At 41.0% G+C, this 16547-nt stretch overlaps 1 protein-coding gene across 1 annotated transcript; it reads left to right on the forward strand.

The window, feature by feature from the left end:
• Positions 1-10500: 10500 nt before the first annotated feature.
• On the forward strand, positions 10501-16096 carry LOC121292999 (extracellular calcium-sensing receptor-like). Its single transcript, XM_041215559.1, has 6 exons — positions 10501-10610; positions 11113-11395; positions 12910-13737; positions 13868-14092; positions 14959-15082; positions 15195-16096. The coding sequence occupies exons 1-6, from the start codon at positions 10501-10503 to the stop codon at positions 16094-16096; spliced, it is 2472 nt and encodes an 823-aa protein (XP_041071493.1).
• The last annotated feature ends 451 nt before the right edge of the window (positions 16097-16547 follow it).

The following is a 16547-nucleotide window of genomic DNA, read 5'->3' on the forward strand; positions in this document are numbered from 1 at the left end:
TCATCCCTAGGAAGAAGAAGCATAATAAAGGGAGGACGAGGCAACCATGGCTGACAAGGGAAGTCAGGGACAGCATAAAAGCTAAACAGAAAGCATACAATGCAGCGAAGAGCAGTGGGAAACCAGGGGATTGGGAAGCATAAAAAGACCAACAGAGGACAACTAAAAAAGAAATAAGGAGGGATAAGATTAAATATGAGGTTAAACTAGCCAGTAATATAAAAGAAGATTGCAAGAGTTTTTTTTAGATATATAAAGGGTAAGAGAGAGGCAAAAGTGGACATTGGGCTGTTGGAAAATGACGCTGGAGAAGTAGTAGTGGGGAACAAAGAAATGGCGGAGGAACTGAATAGATACTTTGTGTCAGTCTTCACAGTGGAAGACATGAGTGATATCCCCAAAGTTCAAGAGAGTTTGGGGGGGGCGGGGTTGGTGGGGGTGCGTGGGGGGGGGGGGGGGGGGTGGGGGGGGGGGGGGGGCGGTGCAGAGGTGGGGAGGTGAGTATGGTGGCCATTACTAAGGAGAAGGTGCTAGGAAAACTGAAAGGTCTGGACCAGATGGATTACACCTCAGAGTTCTGAAGGAGATAGCTGAAGAAATAGTGGAGGTGTTAGTGGCGATCTTTCAGGAATCACTGGAGTCAGGGAGAGTCCCAGAGGACTGGAAAATCGCTAATGTAACCCCCCCTGTTTAAGAAGGGAGTGAGGAAAAAGACGGGAAATTACAGGCTGATTAGCCTGACCTCGGTCGTTGCTAAGATTTTAGAGTCCATTATTAAGGATGAGATTTCAGAATACTTGGAAGTGCATTGTAAAAGCAGGCAAAGTCAGCATGGTTTCATCAAGGGTAAGTCATGCCTGACAAATCTGTTAGAATTCTTTGAGGAGGTAATGAGCAGGTTAGGCAAAGGAGAGCCAATGGATGTTATCTACTTGGACTTCCAGAAGGCCTTTGACAAGGTGCTGCACAGGAGGCTGCTCAGTAAGATAAGAGCCCATGGTGTTAGAGGCAAGGTACTAGCATGGATAGAAGATTGGCTGTCTGGCAGGAGACAGAGAGTGGGGATAAGGGGGTCCTTCTCAGGATAGTGGCCGGTGACTAGTGGAGTTCCACAGGGGTCAGTGTTGGGACCACAACTTTTCACTTTATACTTTAATGATCTAGATGAAGGAACTGAGGGCATTCTGGCTAAGTTTGCAGATGATACAAAGATAGGTGGAGGGACAGGTAGTATTGAGGAGGCTGCAGAAGGATTTGGACAGGTTAGGAGAATGGGCAAAGAAGTGGCAGATCGAATACAATGTGGGGAAGTGTGAGGTCATGCACTTTGGTAGGAAGAATAGAGGCATAGACTATTTTCTAAATGGGAAGAGAATTCAGAAATCTGGAGTGCAAAGGGACTTGGGAGTCCTCATCCAGGATTCTCTTAAAACTAACTTGCAGATTGAGTCGGTAGTTAGGAAGGCAAATGCAATGTTGGCATTTATTTCGAGAGGACTAGAATATAAAAACAGGGATGTGCTGCTGAGGCTTTATAAGACTCTAGTCAGACGACATTTAGAATATTGTGAGCAATTTTGGGCCCCATATCTCAGGAAGGATGTGCTTGCCCTGGAAAGGGTCCAGAGCAGGATGACGAGAATGATCCCAGGAATGAAAGGCTTAACATATGAGGAACGTTTGAGGACTCTGGGTCTATACTCGATGGAGTTTAGAAGGATGAGGGGGGATCTGATTGAAACTTACAGAATACTGAGAGGCCTGGATAGAGTGGACGTGGGGAAGATGTTTCCATTAGTCGGAGAAACTAGGACCCAAGGGCACAGCGTCAGAGTAAAGGGAAGACCTTTAGAACAGAATTGAGGAGCAACTACTTTAGCCAAAGAGTGGTGAATCAATGGAATTCATTGCCACAGAAGGCTGTGGAGGCCAGGTCATTGAGTGTATTTAAGACCGAGATAGATAGGTTCTTGATTGGTAAGGGGATCAAAGGTTACGGGGAGAAGGCGGGAGAATAGGGTTGAGAAGCTTATCAGCCATGATTGAATGGCGGAGCAGACTCGATGGGCCAAATGGCCTAATTTCTGCTCCTATGTCTTATGGTCTTATAATCTTATGGTCATATATTGTAACAATAGGATTGAGGCACCAGGGTGAGTGGAAAAGAGGTTTACTAGGGTCATACCAGAACTGCAAAACCATACCTCTCAGGAAAGGATGTACAAGCTGGATCTCTTTTCTCTTGGAAAGAGTGACCTAATAGAGGCCTTTAAAATTATGTAAGGTTTAGAAAGAGTACACCCATAGAAATCTGTAACTCAATTGTTAAATCGCTGAAAGCTAGTACGCAGCTACAGCAGGTAATAAGGAAGGCAAATGGAATTTTGGCATTTATTGTTAAAGGAATAGAGTATAAAAATAAAAATGTTGCAACTCTACAAGGCATTGGTGAGACCACACCTGGAGTACTGTGCACAGTTCTGGTCCCTTTACTTGAGGAAGAAGGCAGTTGCATTGGAGGCAGTTCAGAGGAGGTTCACTAGATTGATTCCAGAGATGCGGGGCTTGTCTTATGAGGAGAGGTTGCGCAGCTTAGGCCTATACTCGCTAGAGTTTAGAAGGATGAGAGGAGATACAATTGAGGTATATAAGATGCTAAAGGAGATAGACAAAGTAGATGTGGAGCGGATGTTTCCCCTTGTGGTGCATTTTAGAACAAGGGGTTATAGTTTTAGGCTAAGGGGCAGTAGATTTAAATCAGAGGTGAGAAGAAATTACTTTTCTCAAAGGGTTGTGAATCTGTGGAATTCACTATTTCAGAGTGCAAGGGATGCTGGGACGCTGAATAAATTTAAGGAGGAGATAGACAGATTTTTAATTAGTAACGGGTTGAAAGGTTATGGGGAGAGGGAGGGAAATTGGTGTTGAGGCCAAACTGAGATCAGCCATGATCGTATTGAACGGTGGGGCAGGCTTGAGGGGCTGAATTGCCTACTCCTGCTCCTAGTTCTTATGTTTTCCTCATTGCACCTAGCCAGATGAAGGTTGTAATCTTAATGAAAGGGAAGCTGGGAGAAACGTTATTATTAAGGGGAAAAGAAAATATGTTAAATTAGCACCTCGAAGTCCCAGGAAGTCCCCAAAATGCTTCAGAGACAAAGGAATACTTCAGAAATGCAACCATTGCTGCTATGTAGATGGATACTGTGATCAAATGTGCACAGTAAGTTTTAACAAGCAGACTGAAATAAATGAGCGTATAATCTGCTTCAATGTGTGGTGTTGGATGAGGGCCAATTGTGAGAACCACACCAGGAAAATTCCACTGCTCCTTTTAGATTTTTGCCATGGGATGTTTTATGTCCACCTAAAAAAGACACGGTCTCCTTGATTTAACACCTGATCCTAAAAGAATATTCTTCTTCAATATGTTACTGCACCACACATCCCTACACCCCTCCCCCAACGACCACCCCGTTAAACTGAAATACCTGCCTAAATTATGCGCAGAGGTATTGGAATAGCCATTAAACTCACAGCTCAGTTTGGAACAGGTAAACTGACAAATATTGGTTTATTGATGATTTCATACTGTTTGTATCTTTGAAATGCAATGCAGATATCCAAATCCCAAATCAGGATTTTGGCACATAACTGGATTGATACTTCCTCATTGATAGATGCAGAGTTCTTTGTTATGGAAATACAAAGGATAATTTACCTCATCTACCCCTGGAGTCCTTGGGCCTCCTTCATTGTCTTAATGCCAATATTTTTGAATGATAATGGTCCTGTGAAATTTCTTGGCATGCTTTGCTACTTTAAAGGTACACTTTGTGTGGTGCATGCAGCTGTATTTTCTTTGCGTGATGTGTCTTTAAGAACAAAGTGGACTAGGGGTTAATTTGAAGGAGGATTAGTTGGTTTCCTGATGATGACATCTTTATGTTCCATGCGAACAGCTAAGAAGCAAAGGATAAAAATAATGTTAATTGCAATGGAGCTAGATTTAAATCTTTGTTACCTTTGGCATTTCAGAACATTGTCAATTTGTTGAATGAGAAAACAATCAAGTGTCTCTTGGAATTGAACAGGTTTTTGTTTGGCAACCTTTGAAAGGATCTTGTTCTTGAAGCAGGCCTCTGAGAATAACACAGAGACTATATTACTGCATGTTTTATACAGTTGGAAATCACAGAACACTGAGAACAGAACGCACAAGGGATTGTGGATTGGACACTTCCCATTGATGCTGTTGAAGTGGTCCCAGAGCCTACGAGGCTGTTTAGAGGGACCTGAGTGTGGAATCTCTGTTGATTCTGTGCCTTCAGGTCCATCAGGCCCCAAGTGGGAGAGGATTCATAGATTTGTATCTTGTTGGTGGTAATCATGTCCAAGAAATTTGAATGGAATACCACTGCTGATGAATGAAACTCAAAGGCCAAAATGATTTGATGAGAAGTGAGAGATGGCTTTTGGTAGGGTTGACACTTTAATACAGCTTGCAATATGCAGGATATCTTAACTGCTTAGCATTCGCCTATCATTGTTCTTATGTTTGTGTAAAAAAATATGGATTTAAGGAGTAAATTTTAAGTCAGAACCCTCCTTAAACACTTTCTTGTCACTCATGAATGGATCCCTATTTGACATGAGGTTCTATACGCACCAAACCCACTGCTGCACATCGCTAAAGTGTCTATTAATCATGTGTCAAGATACAGTCAGATTAATAGGACATCACAATAGTATGTGGTCTTTTACTATGTAACAAATAAATTATTCATGCAGGAGCCACTGAAAGTTACAAGTAGTGTGAACAGGGGGCAGTTTTCACATTGTAACCCAGGGACTCTGGTACTCCCCCATCGACCCCCACCCCCCTACACTGACACTCTAAACTGAGATACCTATGCAAATATCTGCAATTTCAATAGGACTTTGTTGTTAGCCTTTTACAGAACAACCCTACCAGGTGAATGGAAGAAAGCCAAGTCAATACTTTACTATCCTTTGGCAACATCTTCTGTTTTTTTATTGTCTGGTCACCAAGCCTTTTGACCTGAACCCCTTTTTAATTTAATCATCCCTGCCTTCCAGCCCATCACATATCTTCTCCTTTATTCTTTCATGCCCATTGCCATTTTCCTTGCATTGCAATTGCTTAGAAACTTTTAATATTCCAACTTCTGCCAGTTCTGTGGAAAGGTTAACTTTGTTTTCCTCTCCCATGATAGTCCTTGACATTCACTAACTGTTTCCAGCATTATCTGTTTTTCTTTTACTTTTCTACCTTTATAAAAAAAATTGTATGCAGAATGTGGGCATTTGTTGCTGGGCCAGTATTTATTGCCCATCCCTAGTTGACCTTGAGAAGGTGGTGTTGAGTTACTTTCTTGAACTGCTGCAGTCCATGTGATGTAGGTACATCCACAGTTAGGAATGCAGTTCCAAGATTTTAAGCGAGCAATATGTGCAGGAATGGTGATGTAGCACATCACTTTCTCCTATTTTTCACTGCTGGTAATATTCTGTACTATGGCCTCTAGCCTTTCAGCTAGCTGTTTTTTTCCATGCTGCATAAAACATGAATCAGTTATTTTAATGAACAGTTTAATTTGGCTGGCCTGAATTTATTTACTCGAATGTTCTCTAGAGAAGAAACTGATCATGCCAGTTCATATTTGTTTATAGGATGTAGGTATCATTGACTAAGCCAGCATTTATTACTCATCTCTAATTTCCCTTAGGAAGTCGGACAGGAGCTACATCTTGACTGTTCCAGCCCTTGTGGTATGGATACACCCCAAGTGTTTTTAGGAAGGGAGTTCCAGGATTTTGACATAGTGACAGTGAAGGAATGGCATTTTACTTCCAAGTGAGGATGGTGCATGATTTGGAGGGGAACTTGCAGATGATTGCATACCAAAGCCACCACTGCCCTCTTTCTTCTAGGTGGTAGCAGCTACACATTTGGAAAGTGCTGCTGAAGGAACTTGACAACTTGCTGCAATACATCTTGGCAGCTGGTACATGCTGCAAACACTATGTGAAGGTGTTAGAGGGGTTATAACTTTAATAGGATGGATAAGGTGCCACTAAAGCTGGTTGATTTGTCTTTGATGGTTTCATGTTTCTTGAGTTATTGGGACTGCATCCAGGCAAGTGGAGAGTGTTCCATCACATTCCTAACTTGAGCCTTGCAGGTGGTGGATAGGCTTTTGGGAGTCGAAAGTGAGTTACTCACTGCAGAGTCCCCAGCCTCTGATGTGTCCTGGTAGTTACAATACATTTATAGTTGGTTCAGTTAATTTATGGTTAATGGTATCACCCACGATGTTGTCAGTGGGGCGTACAGGGGTAGTAGGCCAACATGAAAGGCAGCAGCTTGTCACAGAGTGTGAACTTGGGAATTTGGTGAGTAAGGAAATTTTAAGGGTTAAATTTAAGGGTTAATCTCTTTCTAAAATCTAGTCTAGTTTGTATTTAGAGTTTGACTACAATTTACTGTTAAAGTTTGTTTCAGCCTTAGCAAGGGATAAACAAGCTCCCTAAAGGAGAGGCAATTGCAATTAGTTAATTAGATAACTATTTTGAACTAGTTTCTCTAGCCAGCAATGCTGAGTCATCTCTGTAGAATTTCAGATAATAGGTGATCTAAGTGCACAAAGTAAGCCAGCATGAAGATAGCAGCTCATCACTGAGAGCAACTTGTCACAGAGTTTAAACTTGGGAATTTGGTGAGTATGGGAATTCAGTGCATTAGGGTAAGAGGGAAGCAGTTAAGTGATTGTTGGTGAGTATTTTGCTCACTTACCTTTCAAAACTCAGGTAATTTCACAGTAGTTGCAAGGTTTTATTAGTAGCAGTAGCAAAGCTCATTGAGGGGGGTAGGGTAATTAATTATAAATTAATCAAGAAAATAATAATCAGTTAATTAAAACATAATACTGATGACAGGCAATGTGTGGTGACTGCAGAATGAGGGAATTCCTGGACTCCAGCATGGCCCAGGGCAAATACATCTGTAGTAAGTGTCAGTGGCTTGAGGAAGTTTGACTCAGAGTAATTGAGCTGGAGGCTGAGCTGCAGGCACAGCGATGCATCAGGGAGTGAGATAGTTACCTGGACATATCATTTCAGGAGGTTGTCAGAGCCCTTAGGTTTGGTTTTCTGATTTGGGCAGTGGTCAATGGCAGGAGGGTGTAAGGGGATTGAAAAGGTTGAAGTGGAGGAGCCTCAGCCATTGGAATTGTCCAATAAGTTCAAGATTTTTGCATCTTGTGGGGACAAAACTGGGAGCTGGAGGATGGATGAATATGGCACCATGGTACAGGAAGCTATTCAAGTAGGAGAGTTAATAGGAATGTAGTGGTAGTAGGGAGCAGTATAGTCAGAGGGATTGAGACAATTCTCTGCAGTCAGAAGTGTGAGACCAGAGGCTTGTGTTTCCTGCTGGCGGCCAGGATTTGGGAATTTGGCTCTGGGTTGGAGAGGACCTGCAGTGGTAAGGGGAAGATCCAGTTTTCATGGGTCATGTGAGTACCAAAGACATAGATAGGACTAGGAAAGAAGATCTGCTTAGGGATTATAAGTAGCTAGAGACTAAATAAAAAAGCAGAACCTCAAAGGTACTATTCTTTGGAGCAAATTGACATAGGTAAAATAAGACGAGAGAGATTAATATGTGGCTCAAAGACTGGTGTAGGAGAAATGTGTTTCAGTTCATGGGTTACAGACATTAGTCCTGGGGCAAGTGGGAGCTGTAACATTGGGATGGGCTTCACTTGAACGTGCTGGGACCAGTGTTATGGCAAGTTATATAACTAGGGTGGTAAATAAGGCTTTAAACTAAATAGTTGGGGGAAGGAATTGTGTGAGAGGAGATGTAGTAAATCAAAGCATAATAACGAGGTATTAGGGCAGGGTCGCGCTTTGGGTAAAGAAAATCAGGGTATGGCAGGAAGGGAAAGAGAGTACAAACTTAAATGTGCACTAGCAGATAAGGCCAGATGTTTCAAACATGGTAAAAAGACAGAGTAAGAATGAATGGGTCTTTTTCGGGTTGGCAAACTGTATCTATCGGAGTGACACAGGGGTCTGTTCTGGGGCCTCAACTGTTTACAATCTACATCAATGACCTGAATGAAGTGACTGAATGTATGGTAGCTAAATTTGCTGATGATACCAAGATGGGCAGGAAATCAAATTGTCAAGAAGAGGCAGAGAGCTTGCAAAGGTCTATAGGTTAAGTAAGTGGGCAAAAAAGCTTCAGATCATGTATAATGTGGGAAAATGTGAAGTTGTCCATTTTGACAGGAATAAAAGAAAACCAGCATAGGATTTAAAAGGAGAGAAACTGCAGAACTTGGTGATACGGCGAGATCTGGGTGTTCTGATGCATGAATCACAGGAAGTCAGGATGTTGGTACAGCAAGGGATTGGAAAGCAAATGGAATGTTTGGTAGCACAGAACTTGACTACTGCTGAAAAAAGAGACATGTCAAAGCTTTTCATCTTGAACTCATCAGGACACTTTGCAAGAATACCAATACAAGGGGAAAACAACAATTTATACTGTATGAGAAGAGAGTGCTGAATGGTAGGCAAGTGGAATCTGATTGGTGGAGGTGTTGCCATGGAGAATGCATGATGGTGATTGACAGTTAATTGCCAAGCATTGTTTGAAATTTAAACGAACTAGTTTGACCCCGATTGGCCAAGGCATTACCCTGAAGAATAAGTCAGCGAATGGCGGAATAAATCAGTGAAGTTCTGAGAGGAGTGCCCCAGCGCATCGTGTGCTACCCTTCCCAATCCAAAGCTGGGGATCTCAGAAGTTACGACCAAATATGCACAAAATCTACCGCAGCATCTTCAGAAAACCTCTCTATTACTTCATGAAATAACTGAATCAAGTTAGTTAACAAAACTTGCCTTTAACAAGTTCATACTGGCTGTTGTTCGCTAATTCATATTTTTTTTCAAATGACAATCAATTCTATTTTAGATTATTATCTATATATTTTTTGCCAACATCAACATTTAATTAACTGGCCTGAAGTTACCAGGTTTATCCCTCTCTCCCTTTTTGAACAGAAGTGTTACATTTGCAATCCTCCTTTCTTCTCCTGTGCTCCCATATCTAAGGGGGATTGGAAGATTGTGGACAGGGCCACGGCTATCTCTACCTTTACATCCATTAGAAATCTAGGAGGGCTGACAATTTTTTAAGTCCATCATCTTTATCAATTTTTATCCTATTCCATTTCTCTTCTACCTCCGCGTCTGTAGTGAAGTACCAACGAGCAGATTTCTACAACAACCGCTTAGAACTGCTCATAGAGTCCTTTGGCACATCGTGTCCTTGCCGGCCATCTAATCTAATTTTCCAGCACTTGGCCCGTAGCCCTGTATGCTTTTGCGTTTCAAGTGCTCATCTAAGTACTTGCCTTTTATTTTCCCTAAGTATCATTCTAAATCACTGAGTCAGGCTGATGGCGCCGTGTCCATCTCACCTGGCGAAGACTATGTTGCCGGATTACTGCGCTCTGCTTGAATCTCAGTGGGATTGTTATTCTTCTGATGCGGCCTGTCCAATCCGACATTCTATTAACACGTGAAACACGCTCTTCAATCTAATCCTGCTTGCCTACCTCAAATTAAAAGAAGGCTTTTCATTTATATAGGGGCTTTGTCGACCTCAGGACGCCCCAAAACTCTTTATCCCGTGCAGTCAATGTTGCAATTTAGGAACGAAAACAAAAACAGGGTGGAAAAAGTCAGCAGGTCTGACAGCTTGTGTGGAGAGGAAGACAAGGGTTTGGAGTCCGTATGACTCTTCATCAGAACTAAAGAGAAATAGAAATGTGGTGAAATATAAGCTGTTTAAGGGGAGTTGGACAGGTGAAGCTGGATAGAGGGCCAGTGGAGGCAAAGGAGAGATTGCCAAAGATGTCATAAACAATTTAAGAATCTATTTAATCCTTTTACTGCTGAATCCCAAGCAAGGGACCACTTTTTCCCGCATTAATCATTGAACAATGCACTCAGTCCATGATGCCTGTGCCTTTGTAAAATCTATTTAAGTAGTCCCACTCCCCAGCAATTAGCTCCACTCCCCATGGTCATGTATTTTTTTTTTCAAGTATACGCCAATTCCCCTTTGAACGTGGTTCCAGTGAGACCCTGCTTGGTGTCTCCTTGCTCCTCCCGAGCTTAGGGTGTGTCAAGACTTGCCCGTAAATTGTTTCCTTTGTGGGTTTTGAGGAGGTTGCTCAATATTTCCTTTACAGTGAATCGATTTAAACTGAAAGAAACCGGAAGACAATCAGATGCAACTGTATATAAAGGCATTTTGTAGTAATTTCCGATCGTAGGTATCTTCGCTGACAAATGATGCATTGTCGTTTGCTTTGGGCTCCATTAACTGTGTTGATACTTGTAAGGGCAGGCGATCAGACAGCATGTAAACATTGGGAGAAATTTGATTTACCCAGTATGTCCAAAGATGGAGACATCGTTCTGGGCGGAATTTTCAGTCTGCACTCCAGTATAGAGAATCCGGAGCTTTCCTTTGAAACCCAACCCAAAGCGGTAAAATGTAAAATGTTAGTTGATTTTGCAGTTCAGGAAATCCTTTTAAGTATCTGCTGCATTATGTTGTGAACGGCGCGTTGCATCATTGAGCTTGCTTGCATATGGAATTGTGTTTTAGATATACAAGTGCTGCAAGAATAAAGGGAACTTTATCCTTCAACCATTACGACCAAAAACAGATTAAAGCCAGAACATGCTGGAAAAACTCAGCAGGTCTGGCAGCATCTGTGAAGAGAGAAACAGAGTTAATGTTTCGAGTCCGTATGATTCTTCTTCAGAGCCAAAAGCAGATTGAGTTGTGTATGAGTTGAAGCAGTATAAGTCTCATGAATATATATATAGTCGGTTGTCATTGCTTCTGTCGCTTTCACAACGATGGTTTAGAATTGCTTAATAAACGTATCTTACTATGAAATTCCACTAATCGTGCAATCACATCTGGAAAAAGCGTATACTTGGACAATATCAATGTGATTTTTGTTACCCGTCTACTGTCATTTCTGCATTTTGCAGGTTTGATTTCAGAGAATTTCGCTTTGTGCGGGCAATGATGTTTGCGATTGAAGAAATAAACGGGAACCGTACACTGCTCCCCAATATTACACTGGGTTACCAGATTTATGATTCCTGTAGCATGCCATCCTTGTCTACTAAAGCAGCCTTTGAAATTTTGGATGGGCAAAAGGGTGTCCAATCAGGGGATGACTGCAGGAATCTTTACGGTATTGTAGCTGAATCTGGATCCTCCCAGTCCGCCGCAGCCGCAAGGTTACTGAGTCCTTTCAGAATCCCCATGGTAAGTAAACTGCTTCTCAAGAATTTACGACATTGTAATTTGCATTGCCAAATTCCTAGAGCACACCCGGCAATTTCAGAAAGTAGCACAAAGGTTGATTAAATTGACACAACTTTCTCTTTCCAAATTCGTATTAACATCAACCCGGGTAAACGATCGAAGAAATTTTTAAATAGCACCATTTCTTTCATTGCTTTGCCATGATTGCGGGCAAAGAAAAATAAACTGAATATTTAATTTATTCATTATCTCCGTCCTGCCACTTAACCATTTGAACTCAAGATGATTAAACACATATTTAAGGGTGACAATGTTCCTAATTAGTAAGAAAGATTACGTGTTGCTGATTCTGGGGTATTTTATTGAAAGTTTACTCAAGTGTGTGTCTTGCAAAATAAATTTGTATAACTGTTCTCAGGGTCACCCTTGCAATCCAAATTCTATAACAATTATCTTCCAATTTGATTTGTACTTTTATGTCCACGTTCCCATTTGATATTGTGAACCGTTTCAGGGCATAATTGCAGTTCGGTATTTATATCACATTTTACTCGGTTGTTTACCTTTTCTCTTCCTTATAAGTATAAATCTTCATTGTGTGCTCATTACGCCCTGGGTCATTTTGTAAGAGGAAGGTTGTCTGAGAAGCTGTGGAGTCGCCTCACATTCTTCGGATTACAACATAGGCTAATTCATTCCCCCCACCACAACTTCATTAACTTGCTCAGAGGGCAGGCCCATGGAGTTACATGTAGGTCAGACACCCTGCCCTATGGGGCTTTGCAGCAATTGTTTTCCAAATTTTTAATTCCAAATTTTTATTAAATTCAAATTCTACCAACGGTGGGATTCGAACCCGAGTTCATCTAAAATACCAATCCAGTGACGATACCACTATGGCACCACCTCCCTTCTAGTTAGTGAAATAGTTGTGAATTCGGACCGGTTGTCGTCAAGCTTAATTACGCATCCCATTTCCTCCGCCTTAAATGTGTTGAAAACGCATCAGTTATAACCGTGGTTATATTCCAAACTACTTTCGCGAATGAATTTTTTTGAATGCAACATTGTTCCATCCCTTGACAATCGTTTAACATGAGGGCCAGAGGGGCTTTACGAATCCATGCAGCCAACAGAAGGAACAATAATAACATGGTTATTTTTTCTGCACGGACTAGTGAACATGCTAAACATTTGACCCTGTCAGTGAGTATCAGCTAGCCTTTTACAATCGCAATGACTTGTCGAATTCTGTTCTCATCCAATGTTTGACTGCATTCACCTTCCAGAATGGATCGCTGCTTAGTGATCCGGACCGATTTTCAGTGCCCTCGCTCCCTTATCAGCTGCAATTGGCTGACGAAGCATAGTTCGCGGATAAAATCCCCATCAACCTACACTTGACAGCCTTCATTTACATGAACAAAATAGCGGATTTGACCACTAGCTCATGAGAGCCAATTTTAGTAGTCAATTTTGCAATAATTTTTTTTTATAATTTTGATTTCCCACAGGTTAGTTACTTTTCAACCTGTGCATGTTTGAGCAACAAAAAGGAATATCCGTCATTTTTTAGAACAATACCCAGTGACTACTTTCAGGCAAGGGCCTTGGCCCAACTGGTGAAACATTTTGGATGGAGTTGGATTGGAACAATCAACAGTGACAATGACTATGGTAACTTTGGAATGCAAGCGTTCACTGATGCCGTGAAACAGTTGGGAGTTTGCATTGCCTTTTCGGAGTCGTTTTATAGAACCTATCCCAGGGAAAAGCTACTCAAAACCGTTAGAGCTGTGAAGGAATCAAGTACAAAAGTTATCGTGGCCTTTGTTGCTGAAGGTGATATGGCTATTTTGCTAAAGGAGATCGCAAAACAAAATATCACAGGCATCCAATGGGTAGGGAGCGAGGCTTGGATTTCCACACCGATCCTTTCCTCAGAAGAAAGCCGGAAGTTCCTTATCGGAGCATTAGGAATCGCAATACGTCAAGTACATTTACCCAATTTTAAGGAATTTCTAATGCAAATTCATCCTTCGGCAGACCCAGGAAATATTTTACTCAAAGAATTTTGGGAAACGACTTTTAGCTGTCGGCTAAGCTTGGCAGAAAACAAGGCGAATGAGACGGAACAAACTTCTGAATGTTCAGGCAGAGAGAATTTGCGAACAATTAAGAATACCTACACGGACGCATCTCGCTTGAGAATTACGTATAACGTGTACAAAGCAACATATGCTCTAGCGCATGCTCTGCACAATATGCTCTCATGTGAAACGGTGAAAGGAGCATCCACTGAGAACAAGTGTAAAAACGTTTCCAATTTTCAATCACAACAGGTACGGAAACTATACCCCACTTCTAGTAGAAAGTGTTTTAATTATATTCATGGTAAGATAGAAAACAAAATTGCAAGCCTCTACACAGCTTTTTCTTTAATAACTCCTGCTATTGTTTTTCTCTCGGAAGCTTTTGCAGTATTTGAAAGCGGTCAATTTCACCACTAAGACTGGTGAAACTGTGTATTTCAACGAAAATGGGGATCCAGTTGCAACATATGACATCGTAAACTGGCAAAGCGCTGGGGGTAGCACTGATGTAGTAACTGTTGGATATTATGATGGATCTGCACCTCCAGGCAAAGAATTAAACATAAACGAAGAAGCAGTTGTTTGGAGTGAAAACCAGAGGAAGGTACTCTAAGACTTGCTTTGTCGATAGGGTCTTTATATCTTCTGTCAGATCTCCAGCAGACTAGTTCTAAATAATTTAACGTTGATGAGTAAGGGAAGCCTATGCAAATTCAGTTCCTCGTCCAATTAATCTTCATGCCCCCCCCCCCACCCCCCGCCCCCTGTTTGCATGGCTATGCTGTGAGGGTGGACCAAGATGTGGCCATGGTTGAACAGCACAATAGCAATTATTATCAGGAACAGTAGCATAACGGTTATGTCAGTGTTTTATTAATTCAGAGCCTTGGACTAATGATCTTGTGAGGTGTTTAAATCCCACCATGGCAGTTGGAGAATTTAAAATCAGTTAAGTAAATATAAAAAGAAACTTCTATATTTTTGGAAAAATCCAACTGGGTTCATAATGTCCCTGTAGGGAAGAAAACCTGTTGCCTGGCTTGACCCATGTGTGACTCCATATCCACAGCAAAGTGCTTCACTCTGAACTGCCCTATGAAATGGCCGTGAAAGCCACTGAGTTGCCAGCATCAGCATCTTAAGGATAATTAAGGATGGACAATAAATGGTGTATTTGCCAGCAATGTCTACATCCTGTGAATGAATAAATAATTGTAAAAGAATTATCCAAATTCACAAATCAATCTTTCTAACATAGGCCATCTGGTAGTGCCCATACATAATCCATTCGCATAGCAACCAGTTTTATGATCTCTACCTCTTTTTTGGGGAAATACATTGTAGATCAAAATCAAACTTGGATCTTACAGACATTTGTGATTTTTGTTACATTAGACTGTGCTTCTGATCACCAGACCAAGTTTGGGATCTTGCAAAACTCCAAACATGTTGTCCTCTCTGTTACATAAGGTACCACAGGCAATTTGTTCTGAAAGCTGTATCGTTGGAACAAGGAAAGCTGCCAGAAAAGGACAACCTGTTTGCTGCTTTGATTGTATAGAATGTGCTGAAGGTGAAATCAGTAACGTGACAGGTATGTAAACACACGCACATATATAATTTGCTGTTCATACATTCTACCCTATTTGTATAGTTTTAATTTCTAAAAGAGATGCTATTTAATGTAATCTTCCTTTTTTTGATAGATTCAGCAATGTGCCTAAAATGTCCTTGGGATTATTGGTCTAATGTACAGCGAAACCAATGCATACCGAAGATAACCGAATTCCTTTCCTTTGAGGAGACCATGGGGATTGTTTTAGTGACACTGGCAATAATCGGAACCAGCTTCACAGTAACTGTCATCATAATTTTCTATATTCACATAAACTCTCCCATTGTTAAAGCTAACAATTCAGAATTAAGCTTTTTGCTTCTTTCTGCTTTAGCACTGTGCTTTCTCTGTTCAGTAATGTTCATTGGAAAACCTTCAAACTGGTCTTGCATGCTACGTCACACAGTGTTTGGCATTACCTTTGTTCTCTGCATTTCTTGTGTTTTAGGTAAAACGTTGGTTGTAATGATGGCCTTCAATGCAACCCTTCCTAATAATAACAGGATGAAGTGGTTTGGGCCAATGCAACAGCGCCTGGCTGTTTTAATCCTTATGTTTGTACAATGTCTAATATGCACTATCTGGTTAATTACATCACCACCCTATCCATTGAAAAATGTTAAATATTTTAAAGATGTAATCATTTTAGAATGTGACGTTGGGTCTGTGACAGCTTTTTATTGGGTAATTGGTTACATTGGATTTTTGTCCTGTGTTTGCTTTGTGGTTGCCTTTTTAGCCCGTAAACTGCCAGACAATTTCAATGAGGCTAAATTTATTACTTTTAGCATGCTTATATTCTGTGCAGTTTGGATAACATTCATTCCAGTTTATATAAGTTCCCCTGGAAAATACACCGTAGCTGTAGAAGTGTTTGCTATTCTGGCATCCAGCTTTGGCCTACTTATCTGCATTTTTCTTCCTAAATGTTACATTATTCTACTAAAACCAGAGAAGAATACTAAGAAAAATTTGATTGGTAAAGTCACTTGAAAAAACATTGATACCTTTCATTTCTCCTCTAATAGTCCTTTGTAGCAAACTCTTCATTTTATTGGAACAAAGCGGGACTAAAAGGATTAAATTCTGGTGTTGGATTGCATAGACTAGGCTTGTATCCCAATTATTATAGAAGGTTTGGGGGTGTTTTAATTGAGATTTTAAAAGTGATTATAAGAGTTGTAAGGGGGCTAGAAGTAAACTATTTCCTCCAGCGAAAAAAGCCAGAGTGGGGCATAAACTAAAAATTAGAGCAAGACCACTCAGGGGAGAAGTCAGGAAGCATTTCTCCACAAAGATTGATAAAAATCTCTAACTCCCTCATCTAAAATGTGCTGAAACTAGGTTAACTGAAGATGTCAAAACTGTGGTTTTCGCTTGTTAGGTTATGGAAACAAGGTATGTAGCTAGATTTAGGATACAGCTTAGCAATCCTCTCATTGAT

Source organism: Carcharodon carcharias, chromosome 2 (assembly GCF_017639515.1).
Source record: "Carcharodon carcharias isolate sCarCar2 chromosome 2, sCarCar2.pri, whole genome shotgun sequence".
Lineage (NCBI taxonomy): Eukaryota > Metazoa > Chordata > Chondrichthyes > Lamniformes > Lamnidae > Carcharodon > Carcharodon carcharias.

Bases quoted from the DNA above. Each gene is read 5' to 3' on its own strand.
- LOC121292999 (XM_041215559.1), top strand. From the start codon at position 10,501: ATGTCCAAAGATGGAGACATCGTTCTGGGCGGAATTTTCAGTCTGCAC. The intron at 10,611-11,112 runs GTTAGTTGATTT...TGCATTTTGCAG, and splicing joins AAAGCGGTAAAATGTAAAAT to GTTTGATTTCAGAGAATTTC. The intron at 14,093-14,958 runs GTACTCTAAGAC...CTGTTACATAAG, and splicing joins GGAGTGAAAACCAGAGGAAG to GTACCACAGGCAATTTGTTC.